This window comes from Ailuropoda melanoleuca, chromosome 3, assembly GCF_002007445.2.
Source record: "Ailuropoda melanoleuca isolate Jingjing chromosome 3, ASM200744v2, whole genome shotgun sequence".
NCBI lineage: Eukaryota > Metazoa > Chordata > Mammalia > Carnivora > Ursidae > Ailuropoda > Ailuropoda melanoleuca.
In genome coordinates, this window is record NC_048220.1 from 26,791,693 (window position 1) to 26,813,143 (window position 21,451).

Here is a 21,451-nt window from a genome sequence, read left to right on the forward strand (position 1 = left end):
GGGGTTCTGTTAGGCAGCCAGGGTTGATTTTCAGTGGGCACAAAGAGTCATCTGGGGAATTGTAAAAAATGCAGATTCCTATGCCCCACCAGAACTATTAAATAACAATCTTTTAGAGTATGATCAAGAATCTCCATTTTTAGTGATCATTCTAGGTGATTCCACTACAAGTGTCCTGGAGACCCCCTTGCAGAAACACTGTCTTAGCAAGTGTGGGAGATGAAAGATGGATGGGAAAAAGAGGAAATTTGAAATCCAGATCTGGGAAAGGAAGGGAGAAGTAGGAGAGTTTCCTTGGCCATGATCCTGCCATAGTCATACCTGATCAGGCTTGGTCCAGACAAACCTATGTAGTTTGGGGATCAGGGGAGGGGAAAGTCTCTCCTCCTTCCCACTTGGCCGATTTTTAGGGGTTACTTGCCTACTGGATGTTCCTTATCATGCCTAATGCTGTTCCCGGTTATGTCCTTACAGAAGCAGGGTCCCTGAGGTCGGTGCTCAGTAAAGAGTCTCATTCACCCTTTGGGCTGGACTCGTTCAACTCCACTGCAAAGGTCTCTCCGTTGACTCCAAAGCTTTTTAACAGTCTGTTACTGGGTCCCACTGCCTCCAACAACAAAACTGAAGGCTCTAGCCTTCGAGACCTCCTTCACTCCGGGCCCGGAAAGCTTCCTCAAACCCCCTTGGACACAGGCATACCCTTCCCCCCGGTCTTCTCTACATCCTCAGCAGTAAGTGTCCTTTCTGCAACCCTAACCTTTTCCAACGAAGAGCCATCAGAGATCTTCTAACTGGGTTAGAGTGTATATGGTTGACTTGTATTCTCTGTGTTGTATGTCCAGCTGACAAGACCTTTCTTTACATTGGGTTTGGGGAATGTTCAAGATCCTTTTAAATCGTGAACTTTTTGTGCCATGTTAAGAAGTCAGTAGAAATTGAGACATCAAAATTTTCAGTCAGCAGAAATCACTATTTTCTTGACAATAATGGGCATTTTTTTTTTTAAACCTAGACAGTACATCCATGCTATCTTCTCTTGGATGTCTAATAGACACCTCAAACCTAACACATGAAGACCACTTTCCTGCCTCATCTTCTGCCCATAAGCCTGCTTCTCCTTTAGTTTTCTCTCTTGGTCATGGGCATCTGCATTCTTGCCATTGCTTGGCCAAAAATCTTGGAGTCATTTGGGACTCCTGTCTTTCACATTTCATATCTAATCTGCCAGCACATCCTTTCAGTTTGATCTTTAAAATGTATTCAGAGTCCACCCATTTCTCATTAGCTCTACCGCTTCCTATCTGGTCTGAGCCAATGTCCTCTTTCCTGCGTGTTTGCAGTAAACTCTTTACAGGTCCCCTTTGTTTCTTCCTTTTTCCACTCTATAGTCTGTTGTCAACACAGCAGCTAGAGTGATTCTTTTAAAATATAAGTGATTTCATTGACATGATTTATGTCAGCCCTGCCTAAAGTCCTTCAGGGGCTTCCTGTTTCTCTCATAGTATAAACAGAGTCCTTTCAGTGGACCGTAAGGCTCCAGCCCTTTCTGTGTGTCCTCCCTGCACTTCTCTGACTTCAGCTACCACTCTTGTGCGTGCTGCTCTGGCCACACCCACCTTCTTGTTCTTTGAACAGGACAAGGCAGGCTCCTTCTTCAGAGCCTTTGCACCTGTCCTTTTCTTCCACCTGGAACAAACTTTCCCTTGTAACCACAGGCTTGCTTCGTCATCACTTTTGTCCCCTCGTCTTGAAATGTCACATCCTGTAACTCTTCTTCTTAAATCGCCCTTAAAGTCCATCACAGTCCCATCCTCCATAACTGTTTTCCCTGTACTTCATATTTTCCCCATAGCATTCATTACCATGTTTGGTTTCTTTTCTGTCTTACCTCTCCTTCAAGGAGTTTTGACTGTTTTATTCACTTATAAATCACTAGTGTCACAGTTTGATACATAGTAGGTGTTTGGTAAGCTTTTACTGAATGAAGGAATTCACAAGATACAAAATTTAAATTATAGAGTGAGAAGTCTCCTTCCCATCATCGTCTCCCAGCTATCTGTTTTCCTCTCTGGTGGTCAGTCATCATTGTTTCAGGGCCTTACTGTATGTGTATGTATATATATACATATACAGTACCCCCTCTTTTTACACACGTTTTACACCTTGCTTTTCCACGTTCAGTTTGTATTATCTTCAAGATCATTTCAAGCAAGCACATAAACATGCTTGTCATTCTTTTTTATGATTAATGGCTGAAATTCAATGAACTGTGGGTGGTTGAGCCCTGTACAATGTGAATTATTTGTTTCTTTTTTGGATTTGTGACTTCTAAAAAATTACTTTTGGCTCTGTTTTATTTGTACATGGCTCTCTTAGTTCTCCTTTTCCTTTTTTAGTTTTCCCAGGAAGTTACATGATCACATGTACTCTGTACAGATAATGATTAGTGATATTTCAGGCATAGGAATACCAGGTTTACAAAAGCCCTCTCAGTTCTGTGACATTTACAGGTGTCACTTTGATTTCTGAGCCTGAGCTTTCCCATCACCTGAAACATGTGTGAGATTTTTCCCTGGGATGAGAAGCAGGAGAAGAATTGGGATTAGGAGAATTCTTTCAGAATATACATTTCCAATTGGATACTTTGGTTTACCCTTTTATTGGGGGTATACTCCCTGGTTAAAAGAAGCACTGCCTTGTTAAGCCACTTTATTACCTAATTGAAGTACTGTATCCCTTGGGCATGGTGGTGAGAAAAAAAATTTATAACCTTCAAAGTCAATGATCTTTTCCACTCAACTACAGTATTTTGCAGTACCCTGTGGTCTCCATGCAAATCCCTAATACCAGGCTGGATGCCAAAGTATTTCTTAGGTCTTCAGTCTCCTGAGGCACAGGGGATCTTTCGGTACTTTTCTTTTATAAACGTGAAGCACAATATGAAAGACAGGAAGATTTAAGATCTTGACTTAACAGACCCCGCCCTTCAATTACAAAAGGTGTTTCAGTAACTTTTATGAAACTTAATGAGGTAAATCAGAACTCCTTCTTGTGAAGACAACTGGGAGACAGTTTTGTGAATGCTCTTCTCATGGTGCCTCAGTCAGACTTACCCGATGGAATTGTGTGTGGCAGGGAGTGAAGAACAAGGCCAGCCTACCCAACTTCCTTGACCACATCATTGCCTCAGTGGTAGAAAATAAGAAAACCTCAGATGCTGCAAAGCGGGCCTGTAACTTGACTGATACCCAAAAGGAAGTGAAGGAGATGGTGATGGGGTTAAATGTGCTGGACCCCCATACCTCTCACTCCTGGCTCTGTGATGGCAGACTTCTGTGTCTTCATGACCCCAGCAACAAAAACAATTGGAAGATCTTCCGGGAGTGTTGGAAGCAAGGCCAGGTAAGTAAGAATAAGTAGTTCCCTGGGCCGGCTGGCTGCTTGTCCACCACAGCTGCCAGGATAGTTTCAATTCTGTCTGGGAAACTTTTTGCCAGGGAGATTGAGACATAGTAAGTTCATTTTAGACAGCCTTGCTACTTCGATTTTTCTTGGATTCAAAAAAAATCAGGAGATTCCTAAATACATATCGCGGTTCCTTATATTTCTATATATTTCTTATCTTTCCTTATATTTCTGTATTTCTATATAGTGTGTAGCTCTGTGTTCTTAAAACGGCAGTTGAAATTTCTGTGAAGTGGTAATCTGCCATTAATGACACCTTTAGAGGAAAATCCTCAGGTGTGACATAGGGGTAAGGCAAAGGTGGGTGGAAGTGAGCAGTACTTTTCTAGGTAAATATTTCAGGGCCACACAAGTTTGAATGATAGTGTGATAACACTAATTTTTATGCTTTAGCAGGTGTTTGAGAAAGGGGGAGGTCATAGAATTGTCTGGATAATTTTTCATTCTAGATGTGAGGAAGTATTCTCAAAGGTGCATTTGTCAGCTTTTTGTTCTCTCACCCCAAAATAGTGGTAGATGCCAGAGCCACAGAAGGGATTTCTGTGGTGTGCCTCCCAGGGTGAGAATCCAGAATAATGATGGAGTAGAAGTAGTTTCCATTTCCTGCCGTTGCCATGTTCAAATCTTGAGATTTCAAAACTGGTTAAAAACAGTAAACCATCATGAAGAAGATGAGGCTGTCCCCAGGAAACCTCCTATTCTGTCCCTTAGCCCTGAGCTAAAAGTAGTCCTGAATGGTTCTGATTGGGGTATTTTTATTTCTACAGCCAGTGCTGGTTTCAGGGGTACATAAAAAGCTCAAGTCTGAACTCTGGAAGCCAGAAGCCTTTAGCCAGGAATTTGGAGACCAGGATGTCGACTTGGTGAACTGCAGGAACTGTGCTATAATTTCCGATGTGAAAGTTCGGGATTTCTGGGATGGCTTCGAGATCATATGCAGTAAGTAGCTTTGATAATGGCAGACTGAGCTTCTGTACATCCAGTACTGCCCCTGGACTCAAATTAAATCCTCTTGGCACGTTCAGGGGGTGGTTGGAACACACATTCTGTCCTGGTGCTAACGAGGTAGCTCTCCTGGGAAGCACATGGCTCTCAGAGCATACCTGGGCATAAGCACATGCTCCCATGGGTTGTTTCGAGCACTTTCACTGAGGAATGGGGCTGGAATCCCTGTGAGATGGAAAAATATAGTATGTACTAAAGCAGTGGGTGAGAAGAACAAAGCCCACCTAGTCCATTATGACAGGTTACAAATCTGAAAATAAGTCAGACTCCTAAAACTTTTGGTCACTGAAAAATCAGGCAGCAGCCAGACTAGCAGATTATGGGAGTGCTTTCATCTTCCAGAGCGATTAAGATCAGAAGATGGGCAGCCAATGGTGCTTAAACTCAAGGACTGGCCTCCTGGGGAAGATTTTCGGGACATGATGCCAACAAGGTTAGTGAACTACAGTGGGTCATCTTGAGACACTTCTCTCTTGCTGGAGCATCTCAGAGTAATTATAGAAAAGGGACTTCGCCCCTTTGCTTTTTTTCCCCTGTAACAAGCTAAGTCATCTTTCCTGATCTTTTGTAGGTTTGAAGATCTGATGGAGAACCTTCCCCTGCCAGAATATACCAAACGAGATGGCAGGCTCAATCTGGCTTCTAGGCTGCCCAGCTACTTTGTAAGGCCCGATCTGGGCCCCAAGATGTATAATGCCTATGGTATGAGGGAGAAGCCGTAATTGTGCTTTTTGGATACTGCCATTCCCCATTTCACCTATAGAGGGAGATATTTAGGGTCATTTGTAGAGATAATGGAGGGCAAAGTGACAGATGCTAGAGAAGTTAAAAGTGTCTGGGATGGTTTGGGGTTTTGTTTTGTTTTGTTTTGTTTTAGAGGGGGAGGGGTACAGGGAGAGGGAGAGAGAGAATCTTAAGCAGGTTCCATGCCCAGCATGGAGTGTGTCGCAGGGCTTGATTTCATGACCCTGAGATCATGACCTTAGCCGAAATCAAGAGTCCGTTGCTTAACCAACTGAGCCATCCAGGCAACCCTTTGTTTTTTGTGTGGGTTTTTTTTAATTCATTAATTAATTTTTAAGAAGATTGATTGATTTTAGAGAGAGCATGAGCAGGGGGAGGTGCAGAAGGGTAGGGAGAGGGAGGGGGAAAAAAATCTCAAGCAGATCTCATCCTGAGCATGGAACCCAACTGGGGCTGGATCTCACAACCCTTCAATTACGACCTGAGCCAAAAGGACACTTAACTGACTTTGCCATCCAGGCACCCCTATTTGTTTGTTTTAAGATTTTATTTATTTATTTGAGAGATACAGAGACAGAGCATGACTGGGAGGAGGAGGGAGAGGGAGAAGCAGACTTCCTGATGAGCAGGGAGCCCAATGCAGGGCTCAATCCCAGGATCCTGAGATCATGACCTGAGCCGAAGGCAGACGCATAACCGACTGAGCCACCCAGGCACCGCTTTTTCTTTTCTTCCTTTTCTTTTCTTTCCTTTCCTTTCCCTTTTTTTTTTTTAAGATTTTATTTGTTGTTTGTTTTTTTAAAGATTTTTTTTTTTTTTTACTTTTAAGTAATCTTTACACCCAACATGGGGCTGACCCTAAAACCCTGACATCAAGAATCTTGTGCTCTGGGGCGCCTGGGTGGCATAGTGGTTAAGCGTCTGCCTTCGGCTCAGGGCGTGATCCCGGCGTTGTGGGATCAAGCCCCACATCAGGCTCCTCTGCTATGAGCCTGCTTCTTCCTCTCCCGGCTCCCCCTGCTTGTGTTCCCTCTCTCACTGGCTATCTCTATCTCTGTCGAATAAATAAATAAAATCTTTAAAAAAAAAAAAAAAAAGAGTCTTGTGCTCTACCAACTGAACCAGCCAAGTACCCCAGGATGGTTTTGAATGTGTTTGCTTTTGTCATTTTGATTTGCGTCACATCTGTAACTTGTATATCTCCAATAATTGGAATGTTTCCTCTCAAATATTCTGTATAAGAAGACATGATTCTTAGTTTTTAAAAGACTTGACGAAATAACAGTGAAGAAGTCTGAGTACCATGCTACCCAGCAGGCTTTCTGTGGAGTCACAGTAAGGCCATAAATCACTATGAAATCCAAGCTTCCATTGAATGTCAGTAATGCCCGTGTCAGTTTTGCTTTTAAAGGAGAGATTGTTGGGGGCGGGGGGCAGTGAATTGGTTCAATGGCCAAATCAAATGATAGTGTTAGCCGAGCTAGAAATCAGTCTTAAAACACTTAGAAAAGGGAGACCTGGGTGGCTTAGTCACTTAAGCGTCTGCCTTCAGCTCAGATCGTGATTCCAGGGTCCTGGGATCCAGTACCACATCAGGCTCCCTGCTCAGCGGGGACTCTGTTTCTCCCTCTGCCCCTCCTCTGCTCGTGCTCTCTCTCTCTCTGACACATAAATAAAATCTTTAAAAAAAAAAAGAAAGAAAGAAAGAAAGAAAGAAAGAAAACCTAGAAAAGAAATGAGAAGAATGATTTCTTAATAAACAGGTAGACTTTACTTTCCCACTTTTACCCATCTAAGAACATCTTTGAGTATGTTTGTACTTGTAGGGTCTTTGTGAATTTTTCACAATATTGCCCTTTCACCCTGCATATCCTCCTTTTCTCTCAGGCTTGATAACTGCGGAAGATAGAAGAGTTGGCACAACAAACCTCCATTTAGATGTGTCTGATGCAGTTAATGTGATGGTGTATGTTGGGATCCCCATCGGGGAGGGTGCCCATGATGAAGGTATGATTTCTAGAAGCCACTACTTCAGGATGGTGAGGCTTGGCCTCAGGAGTAAATCAGTGTCTTCCTCCTCACTTCGGGCCAGTGGCTTTTTCCTAACTCTCCCGGACCTGATGCATAGTTATGCAGCCAGTGGCTGTTGCTAGATGAAAGGAGGTTCTAGAAGAGAGGAGTGGTACTTGTGTATCTTTGACCAGAGTCATTCTCTCTATGGGAATGTTCCCTTTTCCACTGAGTGTATAGCATCAGAAAGAGGAATGAAGAAGGAAGGGCCAACTGGCTCACTTGGTCCATCAGCCAGATCACCTGTGAGGTGACAGATGATAAGTCCAGCACGCTGGCAGAGAATTGAAGCATCGAAGTGATATTTTGCTGCATTTGCACTCCCTGCCATCTCAGTGTAAAATTAATATGTGTTAATTATGTACATTTTAGAAAACATAGTAAATTTTAAAGAAAAAAAATAAGTCAAAATCTCACAGTTCAGGGATTATCGGTGTCATTATTGTGGTACATTTGCTGCTACAGTTTTGCTTTTAATACTACACACCTGCAGATCCTTCCATTATGTTGTCCTTTAACGGATTATAATAGACAAGCATTAGAAGACTACCCTCTTAACTTGCCAGAGAAGCTTTACATTTCATGGCCTTAAATCCATAGAACCCTAGAGTTTGAAGAGATCTTGAGAAAGTGTATGGAGTGTGTCTGCTTATAGCAGGAAATGACCTGTAATTTGAAATAAGATGTGGCTATGCAGTTTGAGCAGGAAGTATGTTTTAAAAGAAATCTCAACCTCCAAAAAATGCTGAGTTTCTAAGGAAGATTTAGGGTGGTTCTTCCTACATATAGGAAGCTTAGACAAATACGAGTTTTGATTCTTTTTTTCTACTATATATTACTCCAGAGAGATGGAGAATAGTAGAGGCTAAACTTGTTTGGATTGGACATTTCGCTTTACTCAGAGGTCCTGAAATGGCTGGTTACATTGAAAAGTAATTTTGCTCTTTTCAGAGGTACTCAAGACAATTGATGAGGGGGATGCTGATGAGGTGACAAAGCAGAGGATTCACGATGGAAAGGAGAAGCCCGGTGCTTTGTGGCACATCTATGCAGCCAAGGATGCAGAAAAGATCCGGGAATTGCTCCGAAAGGTATGTCCCTGGGTAGGCTCCCAGCTCCCAGATTAAGGGTCTGGGGTTGCTGAAACAGCCCGCTTAGGGTTTCTCCTGTGGCGTGTCTTGGCTTTAAAGACCTGTACTTTTTGTCAAAATGCCCTGAAGGCCTGAATCCACACCTGGAGGAAGTTGAATAGAACAAAGCAGACGATTTGGCCCACTTAGGGACATTGCTTCAGCAAGCTGGATTTATGCTGTTAATAATATTTATGTATTGACTTTTCCATCTTTGGGTTTGTTTATGGCTTCAGGTTGGAGAAGAGCAAGGCCAAGAGAATCCCCCTGATCATGACCCAATTCATGACCAAAGTTGGTACCTGGACCAGACCCTCCGTAAGCGACTCTATGAGGAGTATGGTGTGCAAGGCTGGGCCATCGTTCAGTTCCTGGGAGATGCTGTTTTCATACCTGCTGGAGCCCCACACCAGGTGGGTTCCTTGGTTCCATGGGCTTCCCCATTTCTGATTTTCTTACTGATCTGGCAAGAGATATAAGTGGCCAGATTGGGCCGGCTGTCCTCTTTTTCCCCTCCCCTCCCCTCCCCTCCCATTTCAGTTATGTTCAGTTAGCCACCATATAGTACATCATTAGTGTTTGATGTAGTGTTGAACGATTCATTAGTTGCATATAACACCCAGTGTTTATCACAACACGTGCCCTCCTTAGTACCCATCACCCAGCTACCCCATCCCCCCCACCTCCTCTGCTCTGAAGGGCTGGCTGTTCTTTTTTTTTTTTTTTTTTTTTTTTTTTTATTTTTTTTTTTTTTTTTTCACNTATTCGACAGAGAGAGAGACAGCCAGCGAGAGAGGGAACACAAGCAGGGGGAGTGGGAGAGGAAGAAGCAGGCTCCCAGCGGAGGAGCCTGATGTGGGGCTCGATCCCATAACGCCGGGATCACGCCCTGAGCCGAAGGCAGACGCTTACCGCTGTGCCACCCAGGCGCCCCAACTTCTGTGTAATTTTAAATGCACATTTAAAAATTTTTCAATAAGGGAGACCATTTTTTTAAAAGTGAAAGTTGTAGCTCACCTACCTGTGCTATACCCCTATTCAGTCCCCTCATCCTGCCTTCTCCAGAAGTAGCCTACTGTTAACAGTTTGGTGTATATTTCTCCAGAGCCTTTTCTGTGCGGTTACTAACATTTTCATGTATAACTTTGTACTTGCAATTTTTCTGTATTTGTTTTTATGAAAATGGAATATTGGAAGTATTTCTCAAGTTTTGGGATTTTTTTGCTTGTTTATTTTTTAAACTATATCATAGACATTTTCCAGGTGTTGCCAACTCTCTAATGGTTCTCCCTCTGTACTTTTCCCCTCCCAGGTGCACAATCTATACAGTTGCATAAAAGTAGCGGAAGACTTTGTATCTCCAGAACATGTGAAGCACTGTTTCCGCCTGACACAGGAATTCAGGCATCTTTCTAACACTCATACAAACCATGAGGATAAACTGCAGGTAAATAACTCCTCCTTCACCCCCACTCTGTCTCCTCATCTCCTACTTGGCTACGTACAAAGAATGCACATTCTGCATCAGTCCTCGTCACATTCGCTTTTAGAGAATACTCATCTTTCAGCGTCATCATTTCTGCCATCACCTATTTCTCTGCCCCTGGGAGATAGAGTATGTAGTGCTGATAAGTGACGAGACTGACTTTTCCCAGGCAGGTGGCGAAAGCACTATGCAGTGTGTTCCAGGCATGTTTCTAAGAAGGGCACTTCCCCAGGGCTGCTTCTCACAATACATATCTGTGCAGATTCAATTCCTTCAAGCCCTGCTAGGACTACCGTCCATGTCCCTAAGAATTATTGGGTGCTGCAGTAGCATTGAAAGAAAAAAAAAATCAGGAAGCAAGATTCCCCAGGCAGAACTTCAGCAATCCGAATACGCAGTCTCTCTGCCTCCCGCCAGTAGATTCAGTCACCTTCAACCCTGATCCAATCTTTTTTGCTCTTCCTTTTTTAAAATTCAGAACATTTCAACCATATGAAAGTTCTTAGACAAAGTCCAGTCACGTGGATAAATAGGTAACATTGATACTACAGATAAAATGCACCTCTGCAGGCATACGTATTTACGACTGCACCGCCATTAGGTCTCTACTTGGGACGTGTCACCTCCACACTCCCAGTCCTCTGTCACTGCTTTTTTCTTTTTTTTTCTGTCATATTTTTCACTAACGTATTATGTATTTTATCTGTTTGTTTCTATCCCTACTAGAATGTAAGCTATTTAAGTTCCGTGAAGACAGGGATTTTACTCTTTTATTCCCTGCTTTTCCCTAGCACAATATCTGATACACAGTAGGTACTCAGTAAGTATTTGTTGAATTAGTACAAAAATTTAATAAAGAATAGCAAAAGGGAGCTTGTGTGCCCACCACTCAGCTTAAGAATTAAAGCATCCTGTACATACAGAGAAACAACACTAACACACAGAACAATTACATTATTGAAGCTTCCGTGTACCCTTCCCCATTCTGTCTCCTTACTTTTCCTCCCCAGAATTATCACTGTCTCGGTTTAAAACTCTTTTTAGCCTGTTATTTTAGTGACTCTAACTGTTCCTTCCTGCTTGATGTATAATATGTGTTCCTCTTAAGACAATTAGAAAATACGTACAGGCACAGAGGGAAAAATTTTCCAGTAATCCAACCTGCCCACTGTTGTTTTAGTGCATTCCTGTTAGCTCTGGGACCTTAGGCAAGGTTCTTAACCACAAGACCTTGGTTTCCTCAGTTTCTCATGTGTAAAATGGGGATAATAATAGAATCAACGTCATAAGATTGTGGAAAGGATGAAATGAAAGTCCACATGAAAAGCTTAGTGGTAGTGCCCAGCACTTACTAAGCACATAGATGAAAGTGATTATATAGCCTTTCAAATGGAGTCCTCATTCTTTTTTGATTATAGACCTTACATCCTCTGTGATTTGTAAATCATCTTCAGGATTGATTTGGGAAGTATGCGGTCCTGGCTGAGGGGTTTCCTCATTAACTAGTAGGCTTTATAGGCCGTGTAAAACATACGTGTTTGTGGGGCTCCTGGGTGGCTCAGTCGGTTAAGCATCTGCCTTCGGCTCAGGTCATGATCCAAGGGACCTGGGATCGAGCCCCACATTGGGCTCCTTGCTCACTGGGGACTCTGCTTCTCCTTCTCCCTCTGCCTGTTGCCCCCCCGCCCCCCCGCCCCCCCCCCGCTTATGCTTGCTAGCGCGTGCGCTCACTTTCTCTGTCAAATACATAAATAAAAATCTTTTTTAAAAAAATACATTTTTGTTTGAGAATATAATGTGGGGCTGCCATGAACTGACTGCTGATTGCTCTCTCCAGGTGAAGAACATCATTTATCATGCAGTGAAAGATGCTGTTGGCACCCTCAAGGCTCATGAATCCAAACTGGCAAGGTCTTAGGCATGGAGAAACTCCAAACTCCCCTGTGAAGCAGGTCTTTCACTCACAACACATACAGGGAACGGCGGGCTTCTCTGCTGGAGCAGAGGCCCTTCACTTGGAGCCAGTGTGGTCAGTATTACAAACTCTCCAGCCACTCTTTTCTACGCTGCCTCAACACTGAAGGTTGACACAGGAAAGTCGCACTGTTCACACACACAGTTTCAGATTCGAAGCCGAGGGTGCCATGTCCCCATCCTGTGGTCTTTTGGGACTCTGAATTGCCTAAACATTGCTGGGCTTTCCTGCACATTCTCGTGACTTGAGATCCATGGAAACTGGGAATGTGGGCACACCTTTCTTTTCTTTTTTCTCTCGTGCCTAGTGAAGTGGGAATGTGTTTGGAGGTAGGGGGAATCCCATTACTGGTACAAGTAGGGGCTGATTGCTTAAACATGCCTGGTGGAAGCCTGACAGTGTCTCTGCACGTGACCTCTGACACAGCCCATCCCAGGAGACGGGGTGAAGCCATTCCCCACAATCTCTCCCGTGAACACTGGAGTCTTGCAGGACCCAGGGAGAACCCACTGCTTTTCCCAGGAGGCTCCAGGATTAGGAAATGTGTGTATTTAGTGAAAAATAGGTTTGTAGTGAAATAGTTACTATTTCATGAAAGTAGATATTTTTAGAATTTTTGAAATACCACAGTTGTTTTCCTGGATTATGAGGAAAGGCACATTACATTTAGTCTTCCTTTCGATAAAAATCTTTGAAGAAATATGATTTTTAGAAATCAACTGCCCATTATAGCACAAAATCAGCCAAAGCAGAATTTAAAAGAATTGGCTTTTTAGGATTCTTTCAGTTTTCTTCCCATCTCAGTCCTTTCTTGAGGGAACAGCCAACTGAGAAAGAACTTTGTCACATCTGAGCTGTGGTGTGTTTTACGAATACACACACTGGTGACACAGGAACCATTTTCACCTATTACCAGCGTTCCCTTGGGACTCCTCTTACACTTCCGAATGCGAAGGAAAGTTTGATTTCCTACATGAGGCTTTTTGGTTTTTTGGGTTTTTTGTCCAGAAATATTTTCAACAAAACTTTCCAACTCTGTGGAGTTTTATTAAGAATTTATTTGAAAATGATGGAATTCATTGGCCCATAGATACGTTGGAAAATGTATCTACTTTCCAGCTGTACTGTAGTGCCCTGCAGGCTTGTTTATATGTTCACAGTTACCTTTTTTTTTTTTAATAAAAGTCATTTACTGTAGAATACTTTTAATTTCACTTTCTGTATTTTAATTTTGTTGAAGGGCTGATTGGGATTTCCATGTTCTTATTAAAAATCTAACAAATCTGTTTGGAGTGGACTAAATTCTTCCTGTGCCAGCCATTCTACAAAGCGAAGGCAGGTTGAGTCGGGTTGAAGGTGGAGGATGGTTCATTTTCAGATGTTCATTCCATGGCTGCTTCCGATTACCCTTTGCTTCCTGAATTTGTGCCTTTTTGAGAGATGAAAGTGCCAAGTAATTGTGGTTTGTGGGCTTGGGGGGTGAAGGGAAAAGGTCACTTGAGTTAGAAGGTGGGAGAAAAGACAGGTTTTCCACATTTTATGCTGTGTGAATGGAATGGGAAAGGTGAGGTCTTGACCTTCCCGGGGCAGTCAGGAGTAAGGGGGATGGGGGATGACATGAGCAAGGTTTTGGACAATCAGTGGCCGGGGTTCCGCAAAGCAGGAGGACTGGCTTGCCCACATAGGAAACATGTGGCCCTGGATCCACCTCGGAGTTGGTGGGAAAAGACCCATATAGGATTTTTTTGGTAATCCAACAGTAATTAAAGTGGCTTGAAGAGTGAGGACAGACTATGTTCCCATTAGAAAAGGCCTTTTGAAGCGGGAGTTGTAAAGAATAGCAAAAGGGGTCATCAGAATCTGCTTCTCCAGACCCTGTTGGAAAACACCTTCCAAAGTGTTTGAGCCTGGAAATACAATTAGGGTGGAAATAGACCATTGTGCGGTTCAAGGATACCGAGTTTGAATAGGACCATAACTGAAATACAGAGCTCTGAGCTTGTCCTTTCAGCCTGGGTGGGCACGGGGTCGAGGCTGTGATCACCAGAAGACTTACACCTCCACTTAAAGAATGCAGAAGCTTTGAAATGGAACAGGAAAGGAAAGCAATGGGGAGAAAAGGGGGTTGCAGAGGTTGGAGCTTTGTTGCTTTGGTGAAAATCAGGAGGCGGGCTAGCCTACATTCTGGATATAAATGTCTTCAGAATTAGGGCATACACTGCTGCCAGCCTTTGCTGGTGGGGGTGGAACTGGAGGCCCTGGATCCATCTCCAACCTAGACGTAGGGCCTCCAATCCTTCTGGTTAAGCGCATTCTGCCCCGGGTATTTCCCCTGAGAGCATGGGCTCATTCCCTTGCAAAGCTGAGCAAATGAGTACCTAAAAAAAGCAGATCAGAGCAGGGGGGATTGGTGATGGCCAAGAAGGGGTAAGGTGGACAGGTGCAGCTATACTTCAGGAGTTGTTGGGTGAGTGTCTTTACAGGGCCTGTAGTGGGGGAGGACAGTTTGCGGGTCAGCAGTTGGGAGAAGTGGCCTGATTAAAGTAGACTTTATGGGTTACATCTTAGCTGCATGACTTAGTGGTTTTGTGACCTTGGCAAATTATTGAACTTCCCTAAGCGTCCCGTTTCCTTATCTTCAAAATGAGGATAATTACAACCCCTGCCTGACTGAATGGTAGTGAGGTTTCAGTGAAATAATGCGGGTAAACTCTTACCTCAGGGCCTGGCAGTTAGTAAGCACTCAATAAGTCATAGCTAGTATTCCTCGGGGAATGTTCAAGCTTTTCAGCCTGGTGTGGAGAAGGCAGGAGGAGGGTAGGATCTGGGGGCTAGGATTTCAGGATGGAACCTGAAGGCCTGTGAGGACCTCGAACCCGGGCTCGGAATCCAAGAAGGAGGAACGAGTGATTAGAAGAAGGCAGGGCGCTGAGGGTCAAAGGCGCATGCCCGGTGATGGCAGGTGCAGGGGGCGCGCCGCCGCCGCCGCCGCCGGGGCCTCCCCTTTAAGAGCCGCCGCCGCCCACGGCCCGCCGCTGCGGCAGGGACCTCCCCTTTAACCGCGGCTGCTCGGCGCTCCGCGGCCCCCGCGGCGGCTGCTGCTGCTGCTACTGCGGCTCCTGCTGCTGCCGCCGCCGCTCGACCTCCGGCACCTGCATCCTCGGCCCGGGTCGGGTCCCCCCGCCCCGCGCCCCGCCCGGCCCCGCCATGGTGTCCTGGATCATCTCTCGCCTGGTGGTGTGAGTGCGGCGATGGCGGGGCGCGGCCGGCTGGGAGGGGGATGGGGAATAGGGATGAGGGTGAGGGGTGTTGAAGCCCTGGATAGACCGCTCCGTGGCTTCATACAACAGAGTCACCTAAAGGCACATCTTCCCTATTTGGGGTCCTCGGAGACAAGACATGGGGTGTAGGACCCAGGACCGGAGGGGGGAATATTAGAGGAGCCATAGTACGCCCGGCTTCTCACCCTTTTTATGTTTAATTTTCCTGTTCCTTCACCTTCCTTCATCCTAGGCCCGGGCAGCGTGGCCTGATTTATGAGGGGAGGTGGCATGTCCCCTCCCCCACCTAGCAGATCTCCGCTGGAGGGGCAACTCAGACCTGGGCCCTCATCTCACTGCAGGGAGAGGGCTAATGGAAGCATGGAGAGCAAGGCAGGGCCTCATCATTCCATAGCTTAGGGCCTTGGCCTCCTCCCTCTTCCACTGACTATCAGGACACTGGAGATGAGGGTACATGCTCTGGAGGCCCCCCAGGGAGGACATCTGGGTATTGGGAAGCAGAGATGCTTGGAGGACAAAGTGTGGGAGGTAACCAGGAGAGGATGTGTGTTTTCAGTCTGAATTTGTGAAAGCCACAGAGGGGACGGCGTTAGGTGGCCTTCATTCCAGGCTGCTAGCCACATTGTGGAGCTGTGTCCCTGACGCCTCCCCCTGGCCCCAGGAGGGAAGCCTTCTCCCACACCCCACATTTTGTCCTTTAGGATTCCACCCCCCACCCCATCTCCACAGGTCAGTTCTATGAGGCAGGTCCCTGTGAGAACAGGCAATACCCACACATTGTCAAGGAGCTGGGCCTGGCAGGGGCACTGCATGGGCCTCAGCCAAGCCCTGCCCTGGCTCAGGACCCTGCCCCTCAGCCTCTACTGTGGGGGACTGACAGCCCAGGATTCCCTCCCATTCGGTGCTGTTACGTGCTTGTGTTCTGGCGCCTTCTAGACCCACCAGGGTCTCCCTTCTTCCTCCCCCATCCCACCCCACCCCAGAGGGAATCCTGGGGCCTCCTACCTCCCTGTGGCCTTCAGAGTGGCTGCTTCTCTCTTACCTGGATGAGGTCCCTCGGAGCATCATTCCTCTTATTCCCTCACATGTGTCCTGTATGTGGTCTCTAATGAGGTCACTACCAGGTTGTACTACAGCCAGGGCCTCAAGCCCAGTCCCCCCCCAGCCAAGTTGAACTTGGTCCCCAAGTCTGCTTACATGAGGTAATAAAACTTTTTGCCCCTCTAGGGCTTCCTGCTCCTGTGCCCTCTGCTCCCCAGGGCCACAGCGGTGCCTCTGACTGCCACATAGAGTGCCCTGTTAGGCGGTGTCACATTCCCTTACAGACCTGGCCCTACCCAGCCTGGTTCTGAGACAGGAAAGTAAAGGTTAAGGGTAGATGGGTATGAATGAGCAACATATCTGTAGAAGGAAGACACCTGTAGTGGTAACCAGACCCCCTACTCCCCATGATACGTTTATGCATAACCAGTGTTCATGGCTAAAGAGACCACATTGGACCCTCTGGCCTCTGGGTCTTTCCTCACCTAAGGGGCTGGAGAAAACCTGAACGATAAAGGGGAACCTTTATCACCCTAACCGTCTGGGGGCCTCCATGCTTGGGTATCACCAGAGGCTGAAGTACTTTGACTATAAGCACTGATCTGAGTTCATCAGTCCAGCTGATGTGGCACTCTGGAGTTCTGTCCTTCTCCCCTTACCTACCCAGGGACTGACTGATGCAGAGCTGGGAGGGAGAGGCCACTGCTCTTGGCCGAGGGGACCAGTAACCCTGCCTGCCTCCCTAGGCTCATCTTTGGCACCTTGTACCCAGCCTATTCTTCCTACAAGGCCGTGAAGACAAAAAACGTGAAGGAATATGTGAGTTTGTGACACTTCATCTCCCACCCAACCCACAGGGCAGAGATAGGGGAGGACCGTGGGTCACATTCCAGACAGGAGTGACTTTGTACCAATGCCTCAGCACTAATGAGACCCTGCTTCCCGAAGGTTCCTTTGTGTTCCTTTCCCCCAGCCCTGGTGAGATCCACAGACAAAGTTGAGATGTCCCTTCCCACCCTGAGGGTCCCTTCCCCACCACACCTCCAGCATAGCCAGCAAGCAGACACGGGGTCCTGGGTGTCCCCCTGAGGCCCAGCTAACACTGCCCTCGGTGCCTTCAGGTGAAATGGATGATGTACTGGATCGTCTTCGCCTTCTTCACCACGGCTGAGACCCTCACGGATATCGTGCTTTCCTGGTGAGGTCCAGCATCCCTGCCCTGCACCCCAGGGTCCAGGGTTTAGACTCTACCCCACCAGCCAAACCAAAGATTGAGAGCTGGGGTGGAGTCCCCTGACAGTTCCATGGGGTCCTGAACGTCCACCCTCCCCCACACAGGCCTGGCTTGATCAGTAGAATGAGAGACATAGTCCCCACCTTTCTTTCTGGTGGCAGCCAAAGCACCAGCATAGAATTCAGGCAACCTGCTTCTGCCAGACTTGCTGTATGACCTTGGGCACGTTACAGCTTTGTCAGTCTCGGTTTCCCTGTTTGTAAAATAGGATTCAGTCTTACAAACATTCGATGCTGGCATTTCAAAGCACTACTAGACTAGACTATGTTACGAGCTCTTGGAAGACAGAGAATGTCTTAATCACCTATATGTACAGTCACAGCAGGAGCCCAAAAAATGTTTATCGGGTGAGCACATGCCTTTTGGAAGAGAGGACTAACACAGCACAGAACAATGTAAGACAAGGAGGAGAGAGTTTTACGAAGAGGTAGAGGACAAAAGATGATTGCATTTGTAGACTGTAAGGGCCAGTGGCCTTTGAGGAAAACAGTGTTAGCCGAAGTTGAGTGGGGTCAGATTAGGAAAGAATAATGGGTTAGAAATGAGGACAGGGAGCATAGATGCTTCTCAACACAAACAAAGGAAAAAGTTTTGTGAGGATGTAGGAAGTGTGAAGGAGTCTGTGGCCCGAGGAGAAGGAGCCAGGGAATGGACAGCAATCCTTAAAAGCAAGAGGCATGTCATGACAGCAAGGGATGGGATCCAGAGCACAGCTGGAGAAGCTTCGGTCTTCCTCATGGGCAGAAGGCAGGAAAAGAAGCGGGTGGGGACCCAGGAGTGGATCTGGAAGTTTAGGGAGCTCGCCTTGGTGTTGACCCTAGGACAGAGGAGTAGGAGTCATCTGTCAGAGTGAGAGGCCTGGAACTCTAGGAATAAAATGTGCAGAGAGCCACTGCCGAGGGGGATTCCTGCTGGGGGCACTTCTCACGTCCCACTTGGAGTCTCAACTGAGCCTCCCATTCTCCTGGAGATGAGAAATGCCCAGTCACCTGAGCCACGTGGGGCCCCCAGGGCACTAAGGGTGGGGAGCCAGCCAAGGTCTTGCAGGGTATCAGTTCACCCCGCACTCCTTATCCCAGGCTCTGCCACTTGCCTCTGTCCCACCAACAGGTTCCCCTTCTACTTTGAGCTCAAGATCGCCTTTGTGATATGGCTGCTGTCCCCTTACACCAAGGGCTCCAGCGTGCTCTACCGCAAGTTCGTGCACCCGACACTGTCCAACAAGGAGAAGGTTTGCCCCCACTCTCCGCTGACTTCCTCACCTGCCCCAGGCCGGGGCAGCCCAGTGCCTGCAGCCGTGTACATTCCTGGCTCTCCCTGTGGGTGCCCAGAACCCGAAGCCATCTGGCAGGGCCCTGGCCTCCGGGAGCAGGCCGTGCCTTTGTCCAGGTGGGAACAAGGGCAGGCAGGGCCTGGCCAGTGGGGCCCACCCCTCACCTCCTGCTCCTTCGCCTCCAACCCTTCAGGAGATCGACGAGTACATCACACAGGCCCGAGACAAGAGCTATGAGACCATGATGAGGGTGGGCAAGAGGGGCCTGAACCTGGCTGCCAATGCCGCAGTCACAGCCGCTGCCAAGGTGAGATGGGGGCAGACCCAGGCTCCCAGGACCCCACCTTGCTCATGTCATGCCCCTGGCCAAGCCCCTTTGCATCTATTGTGTCCTCCTGCCATTTTGGTCTGGGGCTTTTGCAACTCAGGCTTCCAGGCCTGGCTCTACTAGCCTCCAGCTATGTGATTTCCACTCCCCGGGCCAGTCGCCTCCTCTGTCCAAAGGGAAGGTGTGGCCCCAGGCTGTCAGTGCTGCTGTAGGTCCGGGTGAGGACAGTGTAGGGAAAGCGCTGAGCTCAGGGGCTGCCCGTGCTCCATGGTGACCTCTATCTCCACCCCGCCCCTTCCTCCGGTTCTCCCGGTGCGTGGTGGTGACCCTAGGGCCAGGGGGTGCTCTCAGAGAAGCTCCGAAGCTTCAGCATGCAGGACCTGACCCTGATCCGGGACGAGGATGCGCTGCCCCTGCAAGGGCCTGACGGCCGACTCCGACCCAGCCCCGGCAGCCTCCTGGACACCATTGAGGACTTAGGTACAGGCAGGGCCCTGGGCTAGGCAGAGGGAGGGGGTACCACGAGGGCATGGTGGCCAGGCGGGAAAGCCACCAGACCTATGTTCTCCTTTGCTCCCCCAAACCAGGAGATGACCCTGCCCTGAGTTTAAGGTCTAACACAAACCAGGCAGATCCCCGGACAGAGACCTCTGAAGATGATATGGGAGACAAGGCCCCTAAGCGGGTCAAACCTGTCAAAAAAGTGCCCAAAGCTGAGGTGAGAGCCCAGGCCAGAGCCTGGGGACGTGGGGAGGGGATGTAAGCCTCGGCTGAGCCCTCTGACTTCCTCCCTCCTTCCTACAGCCACTGGCTTCCAAGACATTGAAGACCCGGCCCAAGAAGAAGACCTCTGGTGGGGGTGACTTGGCTTGAGGTCCTGACCCCCCACAGGCTGCAGAGCCCCTGCTCCACACTGTGCCAGTAGCCCATGTGTCTCAGGCCCTAGGGCCCCTCAGATGGCTGCCTGCCCAGTGACCACTCCTCTGGAAGGGCTTGGAAAAGAGGAGGGAGGCCCTGCTGTGGGGGTGGAGGGTAGAGGCTGGAGGAGTTGCTGAGGACTCAGCCACCCAAGGAGGTGGGGGCTCCTTAGAGCCCAAATTGCTATTCCCCCTGCTCCAGTCCTGCCCCCACCCATGCAGTGCCTTGCTGAAGACCATGGCCATCCCCTTTTCTGAGGTCCTAACATGCCCTCACTTCTCTCTCTAGGGTGGGGGGTGGGGGGCAGTCACAGCCCAGAATAACCAGAGATGGGCCCGAAGGCACCTGGGAGACCAGGAGGGAATGGGGAAGGCTTCAGAGAACCTGGCCAAGGGCTCCAGACCATACCTGTGAATGGAGGACAGGGCCTTAATGCGTGTTTAAAGGACCAGGGGCCAGGCTGGAGCTGCAGTTGGGGGCATCGGGTGGGGCCGTGTGCTACATGTCCCCACTAAAAATAAGTGGGGTTCTAGGGGTGTGAGTGTGAGAGTGTGTGTGGGTGTGTGTATTTCTGGGTCTAGGGTCGGGGGGATTCGGGGTAAAGGACTTTCCTGCCAGCAGCGACCACCCCCCAGCATAAGCCCCAGCTGGCCCTTCCCTGCTTTCAGCCCTCCTTCCTACTCTCGGACACTCAGAGGACCAGAGGACCGCAGCCCATCCTGACAGGATGGGATTCTGAGGGCCTCTTACCTCCTCGCCTTTCACCTCCCCCCATTCCTGCCCTGCCCCTGTGCTGGGCTCCTCCGCCCCTCAGGCCCACTGTAGAGGCCCGTGCTGAGCCAGCTCCTTTCCTCCTCACCTGGGGGCTCATCTTCCTTTCCCCCAGAGCCCTCTTCCCGTGCCAAGCAAACTGGGTCCCATGTGAGCAGACTCTCATGAGCCCAGCCTTTGCCCCACACGCTACCCCAGCTTCTGCGGTGGCTTCAGTCAGGGCCAGGAGGAGTGTGTGAAGAAGAAAATAAATTTAGGAGCCAAAGGGCTTCCAATTCTGTGGAAAGAGGGTGCCCGTTGGACCTTTGGCACTGGATGAGCCAATAAACCAATTTCTGGCACCTCATGTGTTCCAGCCTCTGTGCTTTGTTCTTGCCCCTCCGGTCCACAGGTGAGAAGGACTTCAAGTGAAAAGGAGGGCCCAGCTGCAGGAGGGAGTGGGGAGGAGGTCAGACTGTGAGCCCCAGAAGTTCTGCTCTCCCAGATACAAGCTGGGCTTCCGCTGGTTCCGTCAGGGAAAATGGTTTGGAAGGTCAAGATACAGCCAGGCAGGGGCGCCTGGATGGCTCAGTCAGTTAAGCAGCCAACTCTTGATTTTGGCCCAGGCCCTAATCTCAGGATCCTGGGATCAAGCTGTGCTCAGCGGGGAGTCAGCTTCAGGATTCTCTCT

The 21,451-nt window shown here is 48.1% G+C and overlaps 2 protein-coding genes across 3 annotated transcripts in view; both read left to right on the forward strand.

Annotated features, from left to right (window-relative positions):
• KDM3B (lysine demethylase 3B) overlaps positions 1-13,163 on the forward strand; it is a gene marked incomplete at its 5' end in the record, with an annotated part of 63,042 nt that extends 49,879 nt beyond the window's left edge. The window contains 10 exons of the mRNA XM_034655623.1: positions 475-731; positions 3,136-3,402; positions 4,233-4,404; positions 4,813-4,903; positions 5,042-5,172; positions 7,102-7,221; positions 8,236-8,375; positions 8,651-8,827; positions 9,727-9,861; positions 11,738-13,163. Of these exons, the coding sequence (XP_034511514.1) occupies positions 475-731; positions 3,136-3,402; positions 4,233-4,404; positions 4,813-4,903; positions 5,042-5,172; positions 7,102-7,221; positions 8,236-8,375; positions 8,651-8,827; positions 9,727-9,861; positions 11,738-11,818 (1,571 nt within the window). The remainder of the gene's footprint in view (positions 1-474; positions 732-3,135; positions 3,403-4,232; positions 4,405-4,812; positions 4,904-5,041; positions 5,173-7,101; positions 7,222-8,235; positions 8,376-8,650; positions 8,828-9,726; positions 9,862-11,737) is intronic.
• A 1,711-nt stretch (positions 13,164-14,874) lies between these two features.
• Positions 14,875-21,127, forward strand: REEP2 (receptor accessory protein 2). 2 transcript variants are annotated; one of them, XM_011229286.3, is made up of 8 exons: positions 14,875-15,114; positions 16,944-17,016; positions 17,319-17,395; positions 18,602-18,722; positions 18,958-19,071; positions 19,431-19,572; positions 19,680-19,810; positions 19,897-21,127. In XM_011229286.3, exons 1-8 carry the CDS (start codon positions 15,083-15,085, stop codon positions 19,963-19,965), a joined length of 759 nt encoding a protein of 252 aa, XP_011227588.1. In that variant the 5' UTR covers positions 14,875-15,082; the 3' UTR covers positions 19,966-21,127. The 2 variants fall into 2 exon arrangements, with proteins under 2 accessions (XP_011227588.1, XP_002922784.1); XM_002922738.4 differs by having other exon boundaries at positions 14,881-15,114; positions 19,425-19,572.
• Positions 21,128-21,451: the final 324 nt, after the last annotated feature.